The sequence below is a fragment of the Hyla sarda genome, chromosome 5 (genome assembly GCF_029499605.1).
Source record: "Hyla sarda isolate aHylSar1 chromosome 5, aHylSar1.hap1, whole genome shotgun sequence".
Lineage (NCBI taxonomy): Eukaryota > Metazoa > Chordata > Amphibia > Anura > Hylidae > Hyla > Hyla sarda.
The window spans coordinates 304,811,950-304,839,156 of record NC_079193.1 but is presented as its reverse complement, the minus strand read 5'-3'; the positions used below and the strand labels follow the sequence as shown (position 1 = coordinate 304,839,156).

The following is a 27,207-nucleotide window of genomic DNA, read 5'->3' as shown; positions in this document are numbered from 1 at the left end:
CCAGTTCTCAGTTTAGTGCTGTTTTGCATTAGCTTGTTTTTATTACTTTTCTCTAAGTATTAAGTAAATAATGGGTTAATACTCACTGTTTCATTTTTTTCCTGGTTTTTGTGGTCACTGGAACGGTGAATTGGGGAAGAAGTATAAAGATGAGGAGTATGCGTGATGACATCTAAGCGGCCTGGCGAAGCGCCTAGGGGCGTGATACGATCCGTGATTCGACGCCTGAACTCCCCCGGATCCATCTGCCGCCCAGTGGCGGATCAAGGGTGGGGTGGGGGGGCAATGGGGCAATTGCCCCCCCTGAGATTGCTGCTCCTATTATTGAGGAGCAGGAGCTGTCCCCGGCTCCACTGTCCCCTCACCTTTCACACGCTGCTCCAGCTCCTACTGCCCCTTTAAGAGAGGGAGCTGATGGATGCTGCAACTTAGTCCCAGCTCGTCCGACCCCTCCCCCGGCTGCTCACTGCAGAGCTGAAGAGAAGACACTGCCTGCCAGCTGTACAGCCTCTGCGGCCTGTATCCTCCATACCAGCGGAGCTCCGTCCAGTCTGACAGTCTCCGATCTGCAGGGCGGCCATCAGAGGTGAGGAGGTCTGTAGTGAAGTCCCAGTAGCTGGGCATGTCAGTCACTACCTGTATACCAGTGACTGCTGTTCCCTCTCTGGCCTACTACATATAGTATATGCAGTATGGCCAGTCATTGATATACAGTGATGTGTTTCTCAAACAGGGTGCCTCCAGCTGTTGCAAAACTACAACTACCAGCATGTCCAGACAGCTAACCAGAGTTGTAGTTTTGCAACAGCTGGAGGCACCCTAGTTGGGAAACACTGTGGAGCTATATACATCAGCTGTGCTGTACCACTGCCCTGGTTGCTATAAATATATGCATGTATATTGTAGTCAAGGCTACAATTAATGTATATAGCCCCTCAGTGTTATGCCACTATATACCAATGTCTGTGCTGTGTTCTCTGCCCTGCCTGGCCCATATTACGTATATAATATATGTAGTATGGGCTAGCCAGTTCAGAGGACACACAGCACGTATATAGGGACATAATACTGCAGGACTATATACATCAGCTTATCTGTGCTGTACCCACTGCCCTGGCAGCTATATATTATATATAGTGGCCAGGGCAGTGGGTACAGCACAGCTGATATATATAGCCCAGCAGTGTTATGTCAGTATATGTCACTGTATGCCAATGTCTGTGCTGTGTTCTCTGCCCTGCCTGGCCCATATTACGTATATAATATATGTAGTATGTGTTAGCCAGTTCAGCACAGACATTCGTATATAGGGACATAATACTGTTGGGCTATATACATCAGCTTCCCTGTACTGTACTCACTGCCCTGGCAGCTATATTTATGCACATAAACATATATATATATATATATATATATATATATATATATATATAGTAGCCAGGGCAGTGGATACAGCACAGCTGATGTTTATAGCCCCGCAGTATTATGTCCCTTTTCTCACTGGCCTATACCAGCCTATACATGGGGACCAAAAAAGTGTAAAAAAATAAATAAAATACATTTAAAAAAGTAATAAATTTGATTTACCCCTTGCCTACTAAAAGTTTGAATCACCCTTTGTTCCCATTCTTTAAATTAAATAATGTAAGGAAAACCCTATACATAAACCCTAAACATATGTGGTAGCACCACATGCACAAATGTGTGAACTAATAAAATATAATAGTTAAGTTGCACACTGAAAGGTGAAAGCATGAAAAAATATCAAAGTCCAGAAGTGCGTATTTTTGGTCACTTCAATAACTAAAAAAAAATAAAATCTAAATAAAAATGGTCCTGACAAAAACTTCAGATCACATCACAAAAAAATAAGCCCTCATATAATCCTGTATGCGGAAAAATAAAAGGGTTATAGGGGTGAGAAGAGGACACTTTAAAGCATACTCATTTAATGCCCCCCTGTCATGTGCCACTCACTTATAATGCCCCCCCTGTCTTGTGCCCCTTACTTAAAATGCCCCCTGAGGGTGCAGGACAGGGGGCATTATAACATTACAGGGGCATTATATGTGAGGGGAACATTACAGGGGCATTATATGTGAGGGGCACAGCACAGGGGGGCATTATATGCTAGGGGGACAGGACAGAGGGCATTATTATTATGAGGGAGAACAGGGTGGGTCATAGTTATATGTGGGGGCACAGGATGGGGCATTATTACTATATATGAGGGGCAGAGAGTATAAGGAATTTCTGGAGTAGTATGGTTTTCATTAGCCACAATACAACATGGTATTGTATTCAGAGGGATATTTAGAGCGTACAGTGTGTTGTAGTAATATATTCAGAGGTTACAGTGTGTGTCAGTATTATATTCAGGGGGTACAGTGTGAGGGAGTATCATATTCAGGAGGTACAGTGTGTGTCAGTATTATATTCAGGGGGTACAGTGTGTTGTAGTAATATATTCAGAGGTTACAGTGTGTGGCAGTATTATATTCAGGGGGTACAGTGTGAGGCAGTATTATATTTAGGGGGTACAGTGTGTGGCAGTATTATATTCAGGGGTACAGTGTGTGGCAGTATTATATTCAGGGGTACAGTGTGTGGCAGTATTATATTCAGGGGTACAGTGTGTGGCAGTATTATATTTAGTGGGTACAGTGTGTGGCAGTTATATATTCAGGGGTACAGTGTGTGGCAGTATTATATTCAGTGGGTACAGTGTGTGGCAGTAATATATTCAGGGGTACAGTGTGTGGCAGTATTATATTCAGTGGGTACAGTGTGTGGCAGTAATATACTCAGGGGTACAGTGTGTGGCAGTATTATATTCAGTGGGTACAGTGTGGCAGAATTATATTCAGAGGGTACAGTGTGCCAGAATTATATTCAGAGGGTGTGTGCCAGTATTATATTCAAAGGATACAGTGTTTGGAAGGTTTCTAATAATAATTGTTTTCATATAGAGAATCAGAATGCGCTGACATAGTGAGGAGCCATCTGGGCGTCAAGTTCTGCAGTGAGAACATTTAGCCTGACCTGACAGTATGTTCCATCTGAATTAAATAAGGAAAGACTATAGAGAAAATGCCACCTGTAGTCGCTGATATCATTGTGTAGTGTCCTGACTGTCCCATCACTGGTAAGTTTCGCAGTAATGATGGGTGAAACAACAACTCCCAGCATCCCCTCACCACTACTTAGGTCATACAGGGAGTTGTAGTTTTAAATGGTAAAAACTTCTTTAGCACTTTACCACTCTGTGGTAATTGGTGTATTTGATTATTATACTGGATACAATTAATAATATTGTAAGTTCCTTAAGCAACACCTTATTTTCTGTCCACCAACACAAAATTCTCTAATAGTGCCCCTCCCGAGACTAGACTCTGGATCCGCCCCTTCTGCCGCCTCCCTGCTCGGGACCAACCCGGTCCATGGATTAGCTTCCTATGCCTGCCTGACTACTGCATTGGTGAGCGCTCCGCTTTTTCTTCTTTTTGTGTTGCATATAAACCTAGAATCATACTTCTGGAATCTAGAGGACCCTTTATTTAAAGGGGTATTCTGCCCCTAGACTTCTAATCCCCTATCCAAAGGATAGGGGATAAGATGTCTGATTGCGGGGGTCCCATCACTGGGACCCCTGTGTCACCCCAGACATCCGATGCACGGAGTGAACTTCGCTCTGTGCTGGATGACTGGCAAGGGAGGCTCTTGACGTCACGTCCCCTCAATGCGAGTTTATGGGAGGGGGCATTATGGCCGCCACAACCACTCCCATAGAGTTGCATTGAGGGGGCATGACAATGACATCACTAGTGGGGCATGACCGTGACGTCAGGAGCCCCCGCCGCTGCACCAGTCGCTCAAAACGAACGCCGAGTGCAGCAGGGAGATCGCGAGGGTCCCCAGCGGTGAGACCCCTGCGATCAGACATCTTATCCCCTATCCTTTGGATAGGGGATAAGATGTCCATGGGCGGAATACCCCTTTAATTCTTGACCAGTGCCGACCAAAGTACCCAGCTTTACCAGGTCGTTGCATAACTGCTGTTCTGTTCATCTATTTAGGACTTTCACGTTACCCGCATTGGTTCCCAATCTGTGGGAGGATACCTGGCAACCAAACGGATATCTGAAGGACCGTCGGCATCTCTATCAAGCGTCTAGATTTGTTACATACAAGCAGCAATGTTGCACTTATAGTGAAACCTCATCAGGTCAGTGCAGAATACATTGCACTCACTTTATCCCTATTTGCATAGAATAAACGGCACTTAGAGCACTGACCTTTCTCTTTTTATTATTTTACATAATAGTGTTAAATTTGGCACCTCTCGTGCTGGCCTGGTAAATTGTCTAAATTTAAGACAGTAATAATAAATCTGCCCCAGTATTCCTCCTCTTGAAATATGATTCAATAATGCATCTATTTACAACTTTTACAGGACTTGCAATATCAAAACAATTACCCTGAGTGGCTACATGATATAATGTTTGGATATTATAATATTCCATTTTGGATATAGTCCAAAAAAGTGTTGATGGATGCAGCTCTAAATAACATTGTTTATGGATTTGTTTTCCTGAACTTCTTAGAAAATAATTTAAACAATGCTTGCTATGCAGATCTCAATTCACTTAAGGAAGATGGCACCGAGAATAATGTCCTACCTTTCTCCCCAGCGCACTTTGGTTGCCCTTGGATAGTCTTTTGTATAGATTAATATTTTGAAAACTTTTCTCATTGTGTGGATCCTTTGTTGCTGTCAATGTAATCTCATTATTATGCACTTTCTTGCTAAAGAAGACAAGCATGATTGTTTCCTTAGAATAATGCATTAAAATGTCAATAAACATTGGCATAATTACCAGCATCAGGGGTATGACTGATGATGAATTGGAAAAATTCAGCAAAAATAAGAAAATACAAAACTTGAACAGTGTATTCAGGAAACTACAGATGCATTACCACAAAGTTATGAATGAACTACCGAAAAACAAGCAGATGTTGACAAAAGGGTAATGGTGAGCAAGCCAGGAAAGCAGCAAAGGTAAGCAGCCAAGAGCAGTTCTATTTTCTCATAGTATTGCATCTAATAAGATAAATTGAACTTCCCAGAAAAAGGCATATTAGTCTTGCTGTATTAAGAACGGGTATGTTAATTGGGAAGTGTTCTGTATTACGATAGAAGAAAATGCCAAACATTCCAATATCATTTGGGACCAATTTAAAGAAAGTGGGAAAACAAGACTGTTCTTTATGTTGTTGTATTTATAGAGTTGGCTTTGTTAGACCTAACATAGGAATATTTTGAATTCTTATTTGGTAACATAAGGTAGTAGTATATATGAGTATTGCTAATAATGTTGCATGATATAGGATTGGGTAGGTTCATATGGTAATATAAAGTAATTGCTCCAGAATATATGTTATATTTGCTTATATAGTTCAGCATAGAAAATTATTCTAAAGGGTCTTTTGTATACATTTTGCGTACCTGTTTTATCTGCTGCAGCAGGCATCAGATTGGCTTCATGCTGGTTTGCAATTCCAGTACCAAAACTGATTTTGTAATGCAGCCTACATTTACCATGAATCCATTGGCTTTGGGTCTGGTGTTTGATTACTGCAGCTGGTCATTTATTCAGGCTTCTGCTGCTGTCGTTTTCTCAGGTGAACTCATTAGACTCATGAATGAGTTCCGGTCAGTTTGCCCTATGTGCAGTTTTCATGTATTCTGACCACTGGACCCTTCACAACCTGACAGTAAAGAGGTATGGATGAATCATCAATTTCTACACCAGTATCCTCATCCTCAATGTCACACCACTCATTGGTGTCATCACAGTCATCTTCACTCTTTTCAGACTCTATATCCACATGATTATTCTCCAATAGGCTTGCATTGAGGGGACGGGGTGTGACATCACACTGGGGTGGAGTCCTGATGTCACGGACTTCCGTTCCCGTGGTCACGACCGAGACACTCCAGCACTTCCGGACAACAAACAGGTGGGTGCCGTATGCAACATTGCGGGGGTCCCCAGCGGCGGAACCCCTGCGGTCAGACATCTTATCCCCTATCCAAAGATGTCTAGGGTGGGAGTACCCCTTTAAGGGTCTTTCATGTTATAAATACACCATAATGATACCCATTATAAAAACAGTACCCCTCAAAGTATTCAAAATCAGAAAGTTTGCTAACCCTTTAGGTGTTTCACAGGAATAGCAGCAAAGTGAAGGAGAGAATTCAAAATGGGGTAAAAGGAGAGAGATTACCATAAATTTGTAACCCCATTTCTCTCGAGTAAGGAAATACCGCATATGTGTATATAAAGTGCTCCGTGGGTGCACTGGAGGGTTCAGAAGGGAAGGAGCGACAATGGGATTTTGGAGACTGAATTTTGCTGAAATGGTTTTTGGGGGCATGTCACATTTAGGAAGCCCCTATGCCCTACGCAAAAAACAAACAAAAAAAAACACATGGCATACTATTTTGGAAACTACACCCCTCAAGGAACGTAAAAATGGGTACAGTGAGCCTATCTGCGCCATCGTCCATCCTCTCGCAGGTCTGACTCAGGGGAACCTCTGCGCTCACTTTCCACTGCCATGGCTGCTGGGGAGGGGTGGCAGTATCAGCTCAATCAGCAGCAGCCTGAGTCTACAGTCGCTGATGAGTAGCTTTCTTCACCCGCATAGTGAAGCAACTCATCAGCAGCAGGTAGACCTTGAGCAGGACCTGAACTAGCAGGTGGTGGCATACCTTGACATGACCATGCCAACACACCTTGAAGATCCGCTGGACTTCTGGGCAGCCAAACTTGATTTGTGGCCACAAATAGCAGAGTTTGCCCTGGAAAAGCTGTCCTGCTCGGCCAGTAGTGTACCGTCAGAGTGGGTGTTAGAGATGGGGATGGGGCTAGAGATGTGCAAATGGAAACTGATGTACTCGAATTCTTTACGAATTTCAAGAAATATTTGATTCGCAACGAATGCGAATATCGCCGCGATTCTATTGCGAGAATCGCTTCATTAAACTACATTTCCTACGGTCCAGGCTCCAAAGCATCTAAAATGGCGGATCCACACGTCAGTACATGGGGCAAGTAACGCTGGGAAGGCAAGGCGGGAAGGGAAGTAGGCGGGATGACCCTGAATCACATGTGGGATGCAGCCTATCAGCAGCCAGTCACCCCTATGATGTCACAGCCCTATATAATCGGCAGCCATTTTGCGGCTCGTCATATCATTCATTACACTGCATACAGATAGGACGGACATCGCTGTGTGTGCGTTACACCGAAAAGCTCATTCCAGCAGTGTTTCACATCCTAATCACATCAGCGTTCTGGTGGACAGAGAACAGTGTTTTTTTTTTCACTTAAAAGGATTTTTACTGCAGTCATTAACCTCCCAGTTACTTTCTTCAGCATTGTCTTACAGAGAGGGGCAAAGAGCTGTGTGTTGCCTCATACATTTCAACAAGCTGCCTCGACTTCATAAACCTTAGCAGAGGAGGCAGGAAGAATTTTTCAATGTAATTCTGTGTTTTTGTTCCACAACAATTCATCTGCTGGTTATACTAGTCCGTAGATGGTATATTATCCAGACGTCCATTCCTAATAGTCTTTGACATAGTTACATTTTGTGCTTAGTACACAGCTTTTTTGTGCTGCAGCACTGTTGTGTAAAAATATGCTTTTTTTAAGTGTACTGTACCGCATTTTTCTGTGCATACCCTATATGTATATCTAAGTAGTGTACTACTGAGATTCACTCAGTCATCCACTTCATCCCAAGTGATGTTCACTCGGTCACCCACTTCATCCTAAGTGACATCCACCAGTCAACAGTTGGTGGGTTCGTCAGACTCAACCCTCAGTTGGCATGGCCCTCATGCTGCTGCTGCCACCTCCAGGCTCTGTCATTGTGCTGCTCTATGGTCTACTCATGCTAATGTTACCACCTCCAGGCTCTGTCATTGTGCTGCTCTATGGTCTCCTCATGCTGATGCTGCCACCTCCAGGCTCTCTCATTCTGCTGCTCTACTGTATGGTCTCCTCATGCTAATGCTACCACCTCCACGCTCTGTCATTGTGCCACCATATAGTCTCCTCATGCTGATGCTACAACCTCCAGGCTCTGTCATTGTGCCACCATATAATCTCCTCATGCTGATGCTACAACCTCCCGGCTCTGTCATTGTGCAGCCATATGGTCTCCTCATGCTAATGCTACAATCTCCAGGCTCTGTCATTGTGCCGCCATATGGACTCCTCATGCTGCTGCTGCCACCTCCAGGCTCTCTAATTGTGCTGCTCTATGGTCTCCTCATGCTGATGCTGCCACCTCCAGGCTCTCTCTTTGTGCTGCTCTATGATCTCCTCATGATGATGCTACCGCCTTCACATGGTCTCCTCATGCTGATGCTACCACCTCCCAGGTACTGTCTTTATGCTGCCATATGGTCTCCTCATATTGATGCTGCCACTTCCAGGCTCTCTAAATGTGCTGCTCTTTGGTCTCCTCATGCTGATGTTATCACCTCCAGGCTCTCTCATTGTGCTGCCATGGATACTGCAAAACATAATAAGGTGCTGGTCCCCAGTTAAAAAAATTCCTCGTATTAGGGTCACTTTCATGACTCCTGATGCCACCTCCAGGCTTTCTCATTCAGCCACTATATGGTATCCTCATGCTTCAGCCACCTCCAGGCTGTGCAATTCATCCAATATATGGTTTACTGATGCTTCAGCCAGCTCTAGTCTGTGTCATTCAGCAACTATATGGTTTAGTGATGCTGCTGGGTCTAATACTTATATATGTTTATGGTAATTAATTTTGACATTTCCATTGAAGATGTATGGGCAGAGAGAGAGAGAGAGCTGCAGGAGCGGGACGTGGTGAGTGATGGGCCGGGATTCGCATGGGTGCGCGTCCCGCGATGCAAATCCTGGCCCTGCTGGAGGTTGGAGACAGAGGAACACTGCGTCATCCAATATATGGTTTACTGATACCAACTCCAGGCTGTGCCATTCAGACACTATATGGTCTCCTCATGCTTCAGGGAACTCCAGGCTGAGTCATTCAGCCAATATATGGTTTACTGATGCTGCTGGGCCTGGGTCTGGGCCTAAACTTTTTTTTATGGTAGCACTAGCTACCCTAAATCCTGAATTTAAATTTCTAAATTCATCTTTTATTCTTAGGGATTGTGAAGCCCTGGTGTCTACTCACGCTGCTGCCAACGACAGGCTGTGCCATTCAGAAGCTATATGGTCTCCTAATGCTTCAGTCAACTCCAGACTCTGTCATTCAGCCAATATATGGTTTACTGATGCTGCTGGGTCTGGGCCTAAACATTTTTTATGGTAGCACTAGCTACCCTAAATGCTCAATTTAAATTTCAAAATTCATCTTTTATTATTAGGGATTGTGAAGCCCTGGTGTCTATTCATGCTGCTGCCAACTCCAGGCTGTGCCATTCAGCCAATATATGGTTTACTGATGCTGCTGAGCCTGGGTCTGGGCCCAACATTTTTTTATGGTAGCATTAGCTACCCTAAATCTTCAATTTAAATTTCAAAATTTGTCTTTTCATCTTAGGGATTGTGAAGCCCTAGTGTCTACTCATGCTGCTGCCAACTCCAGGCTGTGCCATTCAGCCAATATATGGTTTACCGATGCTGCTGGGCCTAAAATTTTTTTATTGTAGCACTAGCTACCCTAAATCTTCAATGTAAATTTCAAAATTCGTCTTTTAATCTTAGGGATTGTGAAGCCCAAGTGTCTACTCATGCTGCTGCCAACTCCAGGCTGTGCCACTCAGACACTATATGGTCACCTCATGCTTCAGCCACATCCGAGCTGTGTCATTCAGCCACTATATGGTCTCCTCATGCTGCCAACACCTCCTCCACGCTGTGCTATTCAGCCACTATATGGTCTCTTCATGCTTCAGCCACACCCAAGCTGTGTCATTCAGCCACTATATGGTCTCCTCATGCTGCCAACACCGCCACGCTGTGTCATTCAGCCACTATATGGTCTCCTCATACTGATGCCACCTCCAGGCTCTGTCAATTGATTCTAAAAGCGATGCCTGTAATCTGCATGTCATTCTGCCACCTCCAGGCTCTGTCAATTCATTCTAAAAGCGATGCCTGTAATCTGCATGTCATTCTGAATAACAGTATTATTTTACTACCCCAGCACACTCCATATGCGTGTTAGAACAAAGAAAAGTGTTCTACACCCCTCTCTAGGCTCTCTGTAGTCAAGAAATAGCTGTTTTTAGTATAGATTCGACCCAAATAAATTCGGATCAAACCAAATTTTTCCGGAAAATTCGGCGAATTGCCTGAATCAAATTTTTCAAAAGTTCGCTCATCTATAGCTGGGGCCATAGTAACTGAGAACTCATCTGTTCACAAAAAATGTGGAGAGACTGACCTTTGTGAAGATGAATCAGGCATGGATCAGCCAGGATTTCCACCCACCAATGCCTGATGCATCATAATAAATTGACCATGATGCCACACCAACACTTCACAAATATGGATAGTGCAAAACATATTTAAGGTGCTGCTTCCCAGTTACAGACATTCCTCCACATCAGACCACAAGTAAGTATTGAGGATATGTACCCATTTTTTAAAATCAAACAAAAGGAAAGGTGTGCAAAAAACACCATGTACCACCTACACCACCAAGTATTGATGTGATGCAAAGACCTCAAAAAGGTGGAAGGGAACAACGTATGGTCCATTGTAACCGGTGGGGGGTAAAAACTTCCCCTGTAAGGCCCCACTCTCGAATTATTAATTCCCTTCTAGGCAAGTGTTTTTCGCCATAAAAAGGGTGGCTCCACACGGAAACTTCTCCCTATTTCCACCTACAAACACTGCCATTTCCCACGATTTTTAGTTGGAAATAGGGAGAGTTTTACAGGGGATTTCCCCCCCCCCCCCAATTGCTACAATGGACAATACGTTGTTCCCTTCTACCTTTTCGAGGAAAGTCTTACTCGTCTTATGGCGGCCCAAACAGGAATCTCTCCCTATTTCCACCTAAAAACCCTGGGAAATGGCAGTGTTTGTAGGTGGAATTAGGGAGAGGTTCCTGTGTGGGGCCACCCCTTTTTTTTAGGGCGAGTAACACTTGCCAAGGGAATTAATAATAAGAGAGTAGGGCCTTACATGCCAAGTTTCTACCCCCACCGGTTACAATGGACCATACGTTGTTTCCTTCCACCTTTTAGAGGTCTTTGCATAGCATCAATACTTGGTGGTGTAGGTGGCACATGGAGATTTTTTGCACACCTTTCCTTTTGTTTGATTTAAAAAAATTTTTTTGGTACATATATATTATCCTAAGAATATTATTAACCCCTTAAGGACACAGCCCATTTTGACCTTAACCCCTTAAGGACCCAGCCAATTTTCACTGTAGGACACGGCCATTTTTTGCACATCTGACCACTGTCACTTCAAGCATTAATAACTCTGTGATACTTTAACCTTTCATTCTGATTCCGAGATTGTTTTTTCGGGACATATTCTACTTTATGTTAGTGGTAAAATTTTGTCGATACTTGCATAATTTCTTGGTGAAAAATTCCAAAATTTGATAAAAAAATTGAAAATGTAGCATTTTTTTTGAAGCTCTCTGCTTATAAGGAAAATGAATATTCCAAATAAATTATATATTGATTCACATATACAATATGTCTACTTTATGTTTCCATCATAAAGTTGACATGTTTTTACTTTTGGAAGACATTAGAAAGCTTCAAAGTATAGCAGCAATTTTCCAATTTTTAACAAAATTTTCAAAATCTACATTTTTCAGGGACCAGTTCTGTTTTAAAGTGGATTTGAAGGGCCTTCTTATTAGAAATACCCCACAAATGACCCAATTATAAAAACTGCACCCCTGAAAGTATGCAAATGGAATTTAAAAGGTTTGTTAACCCTTTAGGTGTTTCACAGGAATAGCAACAAATTGAAGGAGAAAATTCAGAATCTTCATTTTTTTACACTTGCATGTTCTTGTAGACCCAGTTATTGAATTTTTACAAGGGGTAAAAGGAGAGAAATCTTCCTAAAATGTGTAACCCAATTTCTCTTGAGTAAGAAAATATCTCATATGTGTATGTCAAGTGTTCGGCGGGTGCAGTAGAGGGCTCAAAAGGGAAGGAGCGACAGTGGGATTTTGGAGAGTGAGTTTTTCTGAAATGGTTTTTGGGGGGCATGTCACATTTCGGAAGCCCTATGGTGCCAGAACAGCAAAAAAAAATCCACTTGGCATACTATTTTGGAAACTACACCCCTCAAGGCACGTAACAAGGGGTCCAGTGAGCCTTAACACCCCACGGGTGTTTGACGACGTTTCGTTAAAGTTGGATGTGAAAATTATTTTTTTTTTTCACTAAAATGCTAGTTTTCCCTCAAATTTAAAATTTTTACAAGGGATAATAGGACAAAATGACCCCCAAAATTTGTAACCCCATCTCTTCTGAGTATGGAAATACCCCATGATAGGACGTAAAATGCTTTGCGGGCAAACTACAATGCTCAGAAGAGAAGGAGCGCAATTTAGCTTTTGGGGGAAAAAAATGTTTGGAATGGAAGTCAGGGGCCATGTGCGTTTACAAAGCCCCCTGTGGTGCCAGAACAGAGGAACCCCCATATGTGGCCCTATTTTGGAAACTACACCCCTCACAGAATTTAATAAGGGGTGCAGTGAGTATTTACACCCCACTGGCGTTTGACAGATCTTTGGAACAGTGGGCTGTGCAAATGAAAAATTAAATTTTTCATTTTCATGGACCACTGTTCCAAAAATCTGCCAGACCCCTGTGGGGCGTAAATGCTCACTGTACCCCTTATAACATTACGTGAGGGGTGTAGTTTCCAAAATGGGGTCACATGTTGGTATTAATTTTTTTGCGTTTATGTCAAACCCGCTGTAAATTAGGACTAAATTAGGGATCGCATAGGGGTGGATATAGGGGTATTTTACGCCAGTGATTCCCAAACAGGGTGCCACCAGCTGTTGCTAAATTTCCAGCATGCCTGGACAGTCAGTGGCTATCCGGAAATGCTGGGAGTTGTTGTTTTGCAACAGCTGGAGGCTCCGTTTTGGAAACACTGCAGAACAATACGGTTTTCATTTATATTGGGGAGACAGTATAAGGGGGTGTATATATAGTGCTTTACTCTTTATTATGTGTTAGTCTAGTGTAGTGTAGTGTAGTGTTTTTAGGGTACATTCGCACTGGCGTGTTACGGTGAGTTTCCCGCTAGGAGTTTGCGCTGCGGTGAAAAATTTGCCGCAGCCCAAACTTGAAGCAGGAAACTTACTGTAAGCCTGCCTGTGTGAATGTACCCTGTACCCTTACTGCGTCACCCGCCCGGATCGGTAAGTGGATCTTCGGCGCCGGTCCCCGTCATTTCCCCGTCCTGCTCCGCCTATTGTGGGTGGGCAGGACAGGGAAAACGAAAGTTAACCCCCCTGCCCCCGATCTGCTATTGGTGGTCGAGTCTAGACCACCAATAGTAGGGATAGGAGTGGTGGCACCCCTGCCACCTGACTCCTATGCATTCAGGGGGATCGTGGGTGTCTTAGACAACCGCAATCCCCCTTATATTCCGGGTCATCGGGTCACTATAGACCCGTAATGACCCGGAATCGCGCAAATCTCAAGTATGAATTCACTTGCGATTTGCCGCGATCGCCGATATGGGGGGGGTCTTATGACCCCCTGGGCGTTTGCACAGGATGCCTGCTGAATGATTTCAGCAGGCATCCCGGTCCGATCCCCGTCCGGTACACGGGTGGGGGTGTCATGACGATTTTTTTTTTAAATCAATTGGTGCCAGAAAGTTAAAAAGATTTGTAAATTAATTCTATAAAAAATTCTTAATCCTTCCAGTACTCATTAGCGGCTGTATACTACAGCGGAAATTCTTTTCTTTTTGGATTTATTTTCTGTCACGACACCTCTGTCCATTTTACTAACTGTCCAGAGCAGCTTATGTTTGGGAAATGAAGAAAAAGTCCAGCGTGGCAAGTCAAGCAATACTTGGTACTTTATTTAGCAATCAGCCAACATGGAAGACAGGTGACGCGTTTCGGCCACAATACGTAGCCTTAGTCGTACAATTAACAGACATAGGTGGATGTTATTTATAGAGGAAGGGGATGAATTTACCACGGGGCTTGGCCCAGGTGTTTAACCCCCTCCCTCCCTAACAAACCAAGATAACAATAAAAACGCAAGGGAATAGTATCTTGCAATGTGAACATGAGTATAAACATCTTAAATATAAAATGTATAAAAAAAGAGAAAAACATTTTATATATCAAACAGCATAATTTAATATGTTATCTTCAATACTTGAAAAATCGATCTGGATATTAGATTTGAACGTTCCCTCCGTTTTCTTCTCTGTCTTTTCCGATATCGCACATGAGCATATGAAAAAAAGAAAAAATGATAATTTTTTGTTTTATGGATGCTTTCTTCCTTTTTCTTCATGCTGAATAATATCAGAAAAATATTACAAATGTCCATGTTAGGGAAAATCCAGGAATAGTATGCCCATGTGCGCTACTCGCAAGAGAGAGAAAGGAAAAAAATGAAATAAAAAGGAGAAAGAGAAAAAGAATATCATTATTTGAATAGATTAGTTAGGAATAGCCGTATTAGTCCAGTGATGCAAAAAGCAAAATCATCGGTAGTTGCAGTATCTTGTAATACCTCCAGAAATGCTTATGACTTGATAAAGGGAGGAATCCCGAAAGTTTGTCTCTACAAAATCTTGTTAGTCCAATAAAAAAGGTATTACAAGATACTGCAACTACCGATGATTTTGCTTTTTTTATTATTTGAATAGATATACAAATAAATATATATATATATATAAAAAAAAAGGTATAAATTCTATCAGTGGAAAATAGATGGAATACTATAAATGAATAGGAGCACACGAACAGTCAGGACTAGTATATAAAAGAGGAGAAATGTGAACATGTAAAATAATACACGTCAACATAGATAAAAAAAAAAAAAAAGAGGAGGTATGAACCCATGGGACACAACTATAATTTCAAGTATGAAATCTATTAAGAAAATCAAAAATGTATATATATAAAAATCATCCATCATGAATGTCTTCTATAACACAAAAAATATACAAAAATAATACATGTATAAATATGAAAAAACTAATTTAAATGAGTTGAAGACACTAATAGTGGAGAATGACATCTTGTCTTATGTTCATACCGTTCGGATATCTAGTTTGAAGCTCTATGATCCAGAAAACTTCCCTGTCCAATAATTTCTGCCTGACACCACCCCCTCCCCTCATAGGGTTAGTAATTTTTTCAATGCCGAGGAGAGACAAGGAGGAGAAATCCCCCCCGTGTTTCTCAACACAATGTTTAGTGGCCATAGAAACATGGCGAGACAAAAAGTGTGGGATGTCTGACAGATGCTTTCTAATCCGAACTTTAACCTTCCTGGCGGTATGATTCTGTCTGGAAATTTGTACCAAAAGCGGTACAATTTTTTTAACTGAATTTCACATCTCCCTCCGCCCATTTCACATCTCCCCTGTCACATTCCCCCTCTCCCTTGTCACATCCCCCGTCACATTCTCCCCCCTCCTTGTCACATTCTCCCCCCTCCTTGTCACATTCTCCCCCCTCCTTGTCACATTCTCCCCCCTCCTTGTCACATTCTTCCCCCTTGTCACATTCCCCCCCTGTCACATTCCCCCCCTTGTCACATCCCCCCCCCTGTCACATTCCCCCCCCCCTTGTCACATTCCCCCCCTTGTCACATTCCCCCCCCTGTCACATTCCCCCCCTTGTCACATTCCCCCCCCCCCCCTTGTCACCTTGTCTTGTCCTGCAGCAATTACACTAGGTTTGCCGGGCAGATTTCAAACCTAGTGTATTTCCTGCAGAACAAGTCCTTTCCCATTCAGCCAATCACAGGCTTTACACCACTGCAGCCTGTGATTGGCTGAAAAGTGAAAGGTCCTAGAAGATGAATAGTGAAGAGAGGACACCCCGGACCGCACGGAGGGGAACGGCATCTGCAGGGACCGGGATTAGGTGAGCAAAAGGTTTTTTTTTATTTTACTACTTCTTCCTTTTACACTTAGCTCAGTGTTTTTCTAACAGGGGGCCTCCAGCTGTTGTGAAACTACTACTCCCAGCATGTCCGGACAGCCTTTGGCTGTTCGGGCATGCTGAGAGTTGTAGTTTTGCAACAGCTGGAGGCCCCCTGGTAGGGAAACACTGACTTTTAGTATTTTTCTTTACCTGCTCTGGCCGGCCCCCGCCACGGGAGCCGACCCGAGCAGATAATCGCATGTTTTCCCGGGGGCCGCATCGCTATATCGCATTGCTTTTGCGATATATCGTGCAGCCCGGCCGGGAACTCTGCAATTCTACCCCGAGCGTGACTCGGGGTTACCGATCCTAGCAGGGTAAATTAACCCCGAGTCACGCTCGGGAATACCGCTCAGGAGGTTAAGAGCATTCGAGGTGCAACCCACATATTGCACATGGCATTTTTCACAGGTTAATAAATATATAACATTCGCCGTATTACAATTAATAAAATGTTTAATATTGTATTGTTGTTTGGTAACCATAGAATTAAAGGTTTTACTGTTTTTCATAATGTCACAAACAATACATTTATTATGTCCACATTTGAAACTGCCATTGGTGTCAAGCCATGTTCTGGTGGATGATGTTTGTGAAATGTAAAGACTCGGGGAAACAGATTGTCCTATTGTTTTGGCTCGTCTGGCAACACATTTGTACCCGTTTTCAAACACTTTTGCATATTGATTATCATTAGATATCATGGGAATATATTTATGTACAATGTTGCAAACTGCCCTGTAATTTTGACTATAGATAGTGGAGAAAACCAATTGTTTGTTGGTGTTCTTGTGGACAATACTGGAATTTTCCCCATGGATGAGAGTGTTTCTATTTTTTAGTCTAGCAATGTTTTTGGCCCTCTTCAGGGTCCATTTTTTATAGCCCCTGGCTAATAGGCGATTAGTGATGTCACCCGCCTCTTTTTCAAATAGAATTTCCGAGGAACAACTAGTTTAGCTCTTATCATTTCTCCAACCGGGAGATTAGAAATTACATGAGGCGGGTGGCATGACTCGGCCTGCAATATAGAATTAGCTGCCAGCTCCTTGCGAAATGTCCTGGTAACGACTTTAGCCAGTTCCAGGTTACCACTCAGTGTCAAATCTAGAAAACAAATTTCCTCATGCTCACAATTTATTGTAAATTTTCATTCATAGGGATTATCATTAAGAAAAGCACCAAACTCATGTATGGCCGGCATAGACGACCCCCCGATAAACAGGAGGTCGTCTATGTACCGGCCATACCAAACTATGTGGTCCGCAAAGACGTTGCTAAGGGAGAAAAGATACTCTTTTTCCCACCACGCCATGTAAATGTTCGCAAGGGATGGTGAGAATTTAGCTCCCATAGAAGCTCCGGTGATCTGCAGTAAATAACATTTGTCAAACATAAAAAAATTGTGTTTCAAAAGATAATTAACCACTAATATAATGTATTCCTGCAGATCACCGGAGTATGGGGCATAGGTGGTCAAAAACCATTTTAACGAAAGAATTGCCTTATCATGAGGTATCACAGAATATAGTGACGTGACGTCAGCCTTAATCCATCTCATGCCCGGCTTCCACCCGATGTTGTCCATGGCAACCAGAACATCTCTGGTGTCCTGGAGGAAGCCGGGCATCGGAGGGACCAACGGCTGAAGCCTCGAATCCACCCATTCACATAATTTTTCATTCAAAGAGCCTATGCCTGCTACAATCTGGCGCATAGGGGGAGGAAATTTTTTTTATGTATTTTAGGCAATGAGTGAAAAATTGCCATAATCGGATCAGACACCTTCATATAGTCTGCTTCTTTACCAGTGATGTGCCCCTCTTTAACCCCATACTCAATAAGATCAAACATGATATCTTTAAATCGCGGTGTTGGATTCGAACTCAATTTAGTATATGTAGTATTATCGGATAAAATATCCATATTTAATTTATAGTAGAGTCCGTCATCCAACACTACGATTGCTCCCCCCTTATCCGCACTGCGGATCACAATATCCCTGCTTTCCACCAGTTCCTGTAAGGCCATTCTCTCCCGGTAACATAAATTATGTTTAACCGGAGGTGTATTTTTAGAGAGGTTGTACAACTTTTTTTCAACCAGTGTCTGGAAATGTTCCAGAACTGGGGTTCTAGACATGATAGGATAAAACCTGGGGTTCGGCAAACAAAATTGTGGTAGAATCTCAGGTTTTTGATCACCTAAATGTTGCAACTCTGAAAGGGTAGAGAGCTCATGGAAAGAGAGCCCCTCCACCCTGTCAGAAAGGATTGTATGATCACTACGTGAAAACACATCAGAAAAATTTGGAGTTTGAACAAAGTCATCAGACATCTCTCCATCTATCTCACTCTGGGAATTCATGTCCCCCATATCGCAATTGGAAGTATTATCTGAGTTCATATTGGAAAAATGTTTTCGAACAGTAATGGAGCGAACAAACTTGTTTACATCTAACATCGTTCTGTAAAAGTTAAATGAACAGGCTGGGGAAAAGGTTAATCCCATAGACAGTACCTGGAGTTGATAATCAGTCAGAGTCCTCGCCGATAGATTGAATACAGGGACAGTGTCGAATTCCTCTTTGTATTTTGCCTCCTCGTGGTTTTTCTTGGAGGCGCGATGCTTCCGACTGCCACGTCGTTTTTTGATGATGTCATCTTATTATTGCGACCCTCTCATACTGATGAAGAGGCGGCATTTGGAGTGTACGGACTGGCGGACATATCTGCTGATTCAACACCTGAAATGGACTCTGCATCGGTCTCATTGAAGCTTACTCTGGCAGGTTTGATGTTTTTGGTATTGTTACCATATCTTCTGTTGCGCTGACTCTTCAATATAAATCTTGGAGTGGGGTTGGCACTTCTACTATTAGGCCATTCAAAAACATTTCTAGACTTGTAGTCCTGTAGATCCCTTTTGAACTTATCCTCATTAATTTGTGAAATTGTGGTTTCCAATTTCACCAGGTTTCCACTGATTTTTTTTTATTTAATTCCAAGTAAGTTGGATGTTGGTCATACTTGGTAATGGATGCTTGTAAATCTGTAATTTTGGTGTTCATTTCCTTCAATTCTCTTTCTTCATGTTTTATAATCAGTTGAATGAATTTTAATGATGATTCATTCAATAGAATTTCCCATTCGCTTTTAAATTCTTCTGAGAATATTGTGGTGGGGAATTTTTAAATTCTCAGTCCACGTGGAACCATTTCCCTCTCTACGTATTTTTTCAAAGTAGAGGCATCCCACCACAATTTAGTCACTTTAATGTCTACAGTTTCATCCATGTTGGCATTATTTTTGCTGAAAATTTCTATCATGCGGCTTGAACGGGCTTGGCCATCTTGTAATGGTATCAGACATAAATCCACAGCATGAATTGAGTCTGTCTTACCTTCTTTCTTAGAAGGAGATGCCATATTGGGGAGCACGTTGTCTGGGTCCCAGAAGAGATAAAGCAGAGCAGAATTGACACAGCTCACCCTGGTGCCCTCGCCACGACACGGACAGGACCGGAGCCCAGTCCAGCAAATGCAGGAGAAATGAAGAAAAAGTCCAACGTGGCAATTCCAGCAATACTTGGTACTTTATTTAGCAATCAGCCAACATGGAAGACAGGTGACGCGTTTCGGCCACAATACGTAGCCTTAGTCGTACAATTAACAGACATAGGTGGATGTTATTTATAGAGGAAGGGGATGAAATTACCACGGGGCTTGGCCCAGGTGTTTAACCCCCTCCCTCCCTAACAAACCAAGATAACAATAAAAACGCAAGGGAATAGTATCTTGCAATGTGAACATGAGTATAAACATCTTAAATATAAAATGTATAAAAAAAAGAGAAACATTTTTATATATCAAACAGCATAATTTAATATGTTATCTTCAATACTTGAAAAATCGATCTGGATATTAGATTTGAACGTTCCCTCCGTTTTCTTCTCTGTCTTTTCCGATATCGCACATGAGCATATGAAAAAAAGAAAAAATTATAATTTTTTGTTTTATGTATGCTTTCTTCCTTTTTCTTCATGCTGAATAATATCAGAAAAATATTCCAAATGTCCATGTTAGGGAAAATCCAGGAATAGTATGCCCCTGTGCGCTACTCACAAGAGAGAGAAAGAAAACTGGGAATAAAAAGGAGAAAGAGAAAAAGAATATCATTATTTGAATAGATATACAAATAAATATATATATAAAAAAAAGATATATATTCTATCAGTGGAAAATAGATGGAATACTATAAATGAATAGGAGCACACAAACAGTCAGGACTGGTATATAAAAGAGGAGAAATGTGAACATGTAAAAATAATACATGTCAACATAGAAAAGAAAAAAAAAAGGGGGAGGTATGAACCCATGGGACATAACTATAATATCAAGTAAATGTGTTATAGAATGTGTTATAGAAGACATTCATGGTGGATGATTTTTATATATATACATTTTTGATTTTCTTAATAGATTTCATACTTGAAATTATAGTTGTGTCCCATGGGTTCATACCTCCCCTTTTTTTTTTTTTTTTCTTTTCTATGTTGACATGTATTATTTTTAATACATCTGCTCTGCTTTACAGCTTATGTTTGCTATGGGGATTTTCTCCTGCTATGGGGATTTTCTTCTGACATGGATAGAGGTGTCAGCAGAGAACACAGTGGTCGTGACAGAAAAGAAATCCAAAAAGAAAAGAATTTCCTCTGTAGTATACAACCGCTAATAAGTACTGGAAGGATTAAGATTTATTTTTAATGTGAAATTTACAAATTTGTTTAACTTTCTGACATCAGTTGATCTGAAAAAAAATATGTTTTTCACCGGAGTACCTCTTTAACCTGTTAAGGACCAAGGACGTACGCGTACGTCATGGACAATTTCGGTCCCTGCCACGCGCCTGGCGGGGACCGGACCGGGGTGACTGCTGATATCGATCAGCAGGCACCCCGCGCAAATGCCCAGGGGGGTCATCAGACCCCCCATGTCGGCGATCGGAGCAAATCGCAAGTGAATTCACACTTGCGATTTGCGCTGATTCCGGGTCAGACGGGTCTATGGTGACCCGATGACCCGGAATATAAGGGGGATCGCGGTTGTCTAAGACACCCACGATCCCCCTGAAGGGATAGGAGTGAGGTGGCAGGGTTGCCACCCCTCCTATCCCTGCTACTGATCATCAGAAGTGACGACCAATAGCAGATGGGGGTGGGGGGGTTAACTTTCGCTTTCCCCGTCCTGCCCACCCACAATAGGCGGGGCAAAATGGGGAAATGACAGAGGACCGGGCGCCGAAGTCCACTTATCCGTCGGTGATGGCAGTGAGACGCAATTGGCGGTGGCAGCAGGCGGCAGAAGAGGACGGCTCCCTGGATCGTACGGAAGCCGGTGAGTTGCCAAGCAACATCTGGAGGGCTACAGTCTGAGACCACTATACAGGTCTCTATACTGTAGCCCTCCAGATGTTGCAAAACTACAACTCCCAGCATGCCCAGACAGCTGTTTGGGCATGCTGGGAGTTGTAGTTTTGCAACAGCTGGAGATCTACAGTTTAGAGACCACTGCACAGTGATCTCTATACTGTAGCACTCTAGCACTCTAGATCTTGCAAAACTACAACTCCTAGCATGCACACACAGCAGTTTGCTGTCTGGGCATGCTGGGATTTGTAGTTTTGCAACATCTGGAGGACCACAGTTTGGAGATCACTGTGCAGTGGTCTCTAAACTGTAGCCCTCCAGATGTTGCAAAACTGCAAATCCCAGCATGCCCAAACAGCAAACAGCTGTCTCAGCATGCTGAGAGTTGTAGTTGCGTACCTCCAGCCGTTGCATAACTACATCTCCCAGCATGCACTTCTATGATCAGTACATGCTGGGAGTTGTAGTTTTGCAACAGCTGGAGGCACACTTGTTGAAAAATACTGAGTTAGGTAACAGAACCTAACTGAAGGTTTTCCAACAAGTGTGCCTCCAGCTGTAGCAAAAGTTCTCCCAGCATGCACGGTCTGTCAGTACATGCTGGGAGTTGTAGTTTTGAAACAGCTAGAGGTTTGCCCTTTTTTCGCCGAAGCACAAACTCCTAGCGGGATACTCACCGTAAACCTCAGCCAGTGCGAATGTACCCTAAAAACACTACACTACACTACACTAACGCATAATAAAGGGTAAAACACTACAGCACCCCCTTACACTGTCCCCCCCAATAAAAATGAAAAACTTATCGTACGGCAGTGTTTCCAACACGGAGCCTCCAGCTACTGACTGTCCAGGCATGCTGGTGATTTGGGAATCACTAGTGTAGAATACTCTTGTGTCCACCCCTATGGAATCCCTAATTTAGTCCTCATATGTGCATGGCGCTCTCTCACTTCAGAGCCCTGTCGTATTTCAAGGAAACAGTTTAGGGCCACATATGGGGTATTTCCGTACTCGGGAGAAATTGCACTACAAATTTTGGGGTGCTTTTTCTCCTTTTACCAGTTGGGGGCTACACCAGTTTTATATTTTCACAAGCAGTAAAAGCAACAAAAGACCCTCAAAATTTGTAACGCAATTTCTCTTGAGTACGGAAATACCCCATATGTGGGCGTAAAATGCTCTGCGGACGCACAACCAAAAAATAAATACCCACATGTGACCCCATTTTGGAAACTACACCCCTCACGGAACGTAACAAGGGTTATAGTGAGCCTGAACACCCCACAGGTGTTTGAAGAATTTTCATTAAAGTTGGATGGGAAAATGAAAAAAAAAATCTTCACTAAAATGCTGATGTTACTCTAAATTTTTAATTTTCACAAGGGAAAATAGGAAAAAAGCCCCCTAAAATTTGTAACTCCATTTCTTCTGAGTAAGAAAATACCCCATATGTGGATGTAAAGTGCTCTGTGGTGAACTACAATGCTCAGAAGAGAAGGAGCACCATTGGGATTCTGGAGAGAAAATGTGTCTGAAATTGAAGGCCATGTGTGTTTAAAAAGCCCCCATAGTGCCATAACAATGGACTCCCCCCACATGTGACCCCATTTTGGAAACTACAGCCCTCATGTAATGTAATAAGGGGTACAGTGAGCATTTACACCCCACAGGTGTCTGACAGATTTTTGAAACAGTCGTCCGTGAAAATGAAAAATTAAATTTTTCCTTTGCACAGCCCACTGTTACAAAGATCTGTCAAACGCCAGTGGGGTGTAAATACTCACTGCACCCCTTATTAATTTCTGTGAGGGGTGTAGTTTCCAAAATGGGGTCACATGTGGGGGGGGGTCCACGGTTCTGGCACTACGGGGGCTTTGTAAACACACATGGCCCCTGACTCCCATTCCAAACAAATTCACTCTCTGAAAGCTCAATGGCGCTCCTTCTCTTCTGAGCATTGTAGTGCGCCAGCAGAGCACTTGACGTCCACACATAGGGTATTTCCATACTCAGAAGAAATGGGGTTACAAATTTTGGTCCTATTACCCCTTGTAAAAATGTAAATTTTGGGGGAAAAGCAGCATTTTAGTGAAAAAAAAATTCATTTACACATCCAACTTTAACGATAAGTCGTCAAACACCTGTGGGGTGTTATGGCTCACTGGACCCCTTGTTACATTCCTTGAGGGGTGTAGTTTCCAAAATAGTATGCCATGTGTTTTTTTTTTTGCTGTCCTGGCACCATAGGGGCTTCCTAAATGTGACATGCCCCCAAAAAATCATTTCAGAAAAACTCACTCTCCAAAATCCCAGTGTCGCTCCTTCCCTTCTGAGCCCTCTAATGCACCCGCCGAACACTTAACATACACATATGAGGTATTTGCTTACTCGAGAGAAATTGGGTTACAAATTTTAGGAAGATTTCTCTCCTTTTATCCCTTGTAAAAATTCAAAAACTGGGGTTACAAGAACATGCAAGTGTAAAAAATGAAGATTTTGAATTTTCTCCTTCACTTTGATGCTATTCCTGTGAAACACCTAAAGGGTTAACACACTTACTGAATGTCATTTTGAATACTTTGAGGGGTGCAGTTTTTATAATGGGGTCATTTATGGGGTATTTCTAATATGAAGTCCCTTCAAATCCACTTCAAAACAGAACTGGTTCCTGAAAAATTCTGATTTTGAAAATGTTGTGAAAAATTGGAAAATTGCTGCTGTACTTTGAAGCCCTCTGATGTAATCATAAAGTAGACATATTGTGTATGTGGATCAATATATAATTTATTTGGAATGTCTATTTTCCTGATAAGCAGAGAGCTTCAAAGTTATAAAAATGCTAAATTTTCTATTTTTTCATCAAATTTTTGAATTTTTGCCCAGGAAATGATGTAAGTATTGATGAAATTTTACAACTAACATAAAGTAGAAAATGTCACAAAAAAACTGTCTCGGAATCAGAATGAAAGGTAAAAGCATCCCAGAGTTATTAATGCTTAAATTGACAATGGTCAGATGTGCAAAAAACGCTCTGGTCCTTAAAGGGGTATTCCAGGCAAAATCTTTTTTTATATATATCAACTGACTCCGGAAAGTTAAACAGATTTGTATATTACTTCTATTAAAAAATCTTAATCCTTCCAATAGTTATTAGCTTCTGAAGTTTTCTGTCTAACTGCTCAATGATGATGTCACGTCACGGGAGCTGTGCATGATGGGAGAATATCCCCATAGGAACTGCACAGCTCCCGGGACGTGAGTCATCAGAGAGCAGTTAGACAGAAAACAACAACTCAACTTCAGAAGTTAATAACTATTGGAAGGATTAAGATTTTTTAATAGAAGTAATTTACAAATCTCACAGCAAAGATGTGATATTCGGCACTGCTCCTACTGGCTGAGCTGGACTACTAGACGGGCGTACGACAAGGACAAACCAATAGAGATGTGGTGGTGCTCTGACGTAGTAGCAAAGTTCAAATCTTCAGTACATTAGAGAATTAGTGCCGATGTTTTTCTAATTCTCTAATGTACTGAAGATTTGAACTTTGCTACTACGTCAGAGCACCACCACATCTCTATTGGTTTGTCCTTGTCGTACGCCCGTCTAGTAGTCCAGCTCAGCCAGTAGGAGCAGTGGCGAATATCACATCTTCGCTGTGCCTTTTGATTGTGAATTCCTTTGTATTCAGAGCACGCTTCCATGGCAGAAACCACGCCACAAAACATGGACATGGAATCAGACGGGATGTTGACTTACCTGGAAAACCTAATACTCACTGGGAGAGAGGATCCGGGGGGGTATTTCCTGGAATGCAATACCAAGGATGACATCGAGCTAATAGATGTGAAGTCCCTGGAGCATCGCATAACTAACCTACCCGAGAAGGAAATTACCATCTTCTGGACGATTAACTCGCTGCAGTCGTACGTCCATTGCGATAGGTCACCAAGAGGACTTAAAGCCTATAAAGTCACGGCACAATTTAATGATGATCCCATTTTTATCAATATCTGGAAACAAGCTCACCACGAGCATTCTATGAAACTCCTACAGATTGTTCTAACGAGAAGCAGAATCGAACAGGATAAAATTAATGAAGATCTGGTTAAGGTGAAAAGTGAATATACTAAAAGAGCCACAGATGAACAAAAAAGCTCTTTCTATTCTAAGATACAAGTGAAACTTACTGCATTACAAGAAGAAGTCAAGAACAAGAAGCGAGAGAAATTCTTGCGTGATAAAACGGACTATGATCAAGATAACAAATTTCAATGGCACATGAAGAAAAATGTACCTTATAGTGCAACTAGATCCTATTCACAGAGAAGATCATCGCAACAACCTATCAAAAAACGCACCGAGAATGTGAATAAGGAGAAGACCTACAAGAAACAGCAAGAACAACCTTCTAAAAACAAAAACGAAGCAGTCCCTTTAGAAGAAATAAACACACAAGAAGAGGGAGATCTAAAAAATCTCAAGGATCCAAAGAAGAGAAAAACCATAGTTTAAACGGGACAGATACATGTATTGAATCCAATGTCATTAATCACACGTCAGAGACTCTCGATCCAGCAATGGACACTCTCCTTTCTAAAGGTTTAAGTTATGGACTGGTTGAGAAATTTAATCCAGTCTCCTTTGAGATTGACTTAGCGCGATCTCTTAGAGATATCAACCTTTTCAAATTTTTCCAAAATAAAAAAATATTTGAGCATGATCATTGTGAAGCAGACTTACCGGTAGAGACCAATAATTTAGTTTTTTTTTCCAAAAGAATGTACCCAAGTAGAAATAGAATGTTTAGAGATGTTAGCTAATGAATTCAGCGAACCGAATAATGAATATGGGTCTAAAGTCGTTTGTTTTTCTAAAGGAAAGAGATCCAGGTTTAACCCCCCGATTTTCCCGGGGAGTAGCCTGGATCTATTCCAGAATGCAGTAATGCAAGACGTTAAGTCTATAATATACAAAGAAGCCCCACAGAATTTATCGGCAGTTGAAACTATAGCACTTAATACTTTAAAAAATAGGGAGGACTTACAGGTGGTTCGAACGGACAAAGGTGGGGCAGTAGTTGTAATGTATAAGTCTATGTATATAGCCGAAGCCGAAAGGCAACTTCAGGATACAGCCACTTATACTATGTTAAAATCTGACCCCACAAGTAAAATCCTCTCTAAACTAACCTCTTTTCTCCACTCAGCAGTAGAGAAGGGTACTTTATCTAAAAAGAATGCAGAACGTCTGATTCCAGAAACACCTAAGCCAGCCATCTGGTATCATTTACCAAAAGTTCATAAGGGACAGATCCCCCCCCCCCCCCCCCCCCCCGGGACGACCCATCGTCTCGGGGGTGGGATCTGTCACTGAACACCTTTCTCATTATTTGGAATGGCTATTGAGTCCAATGCTCGTGGTCATACCTGCGTACATAAAGGATACTTTGCATCTTTTACAGATGATGGAAGATTTGAATTGGGAGAGGGAGTGGAAGCTGTGTTCAATAGATGTAGTCAGCCTGTACACCCGTATACCACACGATACGGGTGTACAGGCTGTCAAGGAAGGAC

General features: G+C 42.3%; 1 protein-coding gene across 8 annotated transcripts; it reads left to right on the top strand.

Moving 5' to 3' along the window:
- The first annotated feature begins 478 nt into the window (after positions 1-478).
- On the top strand, positions 479-26,885 carry LOC130272713 (uncharacterized). Of its 8 annotated transcripts, none has more exons than XM_056518584.1 (5): positions 479-586; positions 3,372-3,478; positions 4,077-4,225; positions 4,838-6,021; positions 25,323-26,885. In XM_056518584.1, the coding sequence occupies exon 5, from the start codon at positions 25,334-25,336 to the stop codon at positions 26,144-26,146; it is 813 nt and encodes a 270-aa protein (XP_056374559.1). In that variant the 5' UTR covers positions 479-586; positions 3,372-3,478; positions 4,077-4,225; positions 4,838-6,021; positions 25,323-25,333; the 3' UTR covers positions 26,147-26,885. The 8 variants fall into 8 exon arrangements, with proteins under 8 accessions (XP_056374559.1, XP_056374558.1, XP_056374556.1 ...); XM_056518583.1 differs by having other exon boundaries at positions 4,635-6,021; XM_056518581.1 differs by having other exon boundaries at positions 4,454-6,021.
- Positions 26,886-27,207: the final 322 nt, after the last annotated feature.

Excerpts from the sequence above, each read along its gene's own strand:
- LOC130272713 (XM_056518577.1), top strand. The coding sequence starts at position 19,751 with ATGAAGAAAAAGTCCAACGTGGCAATTCCAGCAATACTTG. Across the intron at positions 19,791-25,322 it reads GGCAATTCCAGCAATACTTG|AGCACGCTTCCATGGCAGAA; the intron begins GTACTTTATTTA and ends CTTTGTATTCAG.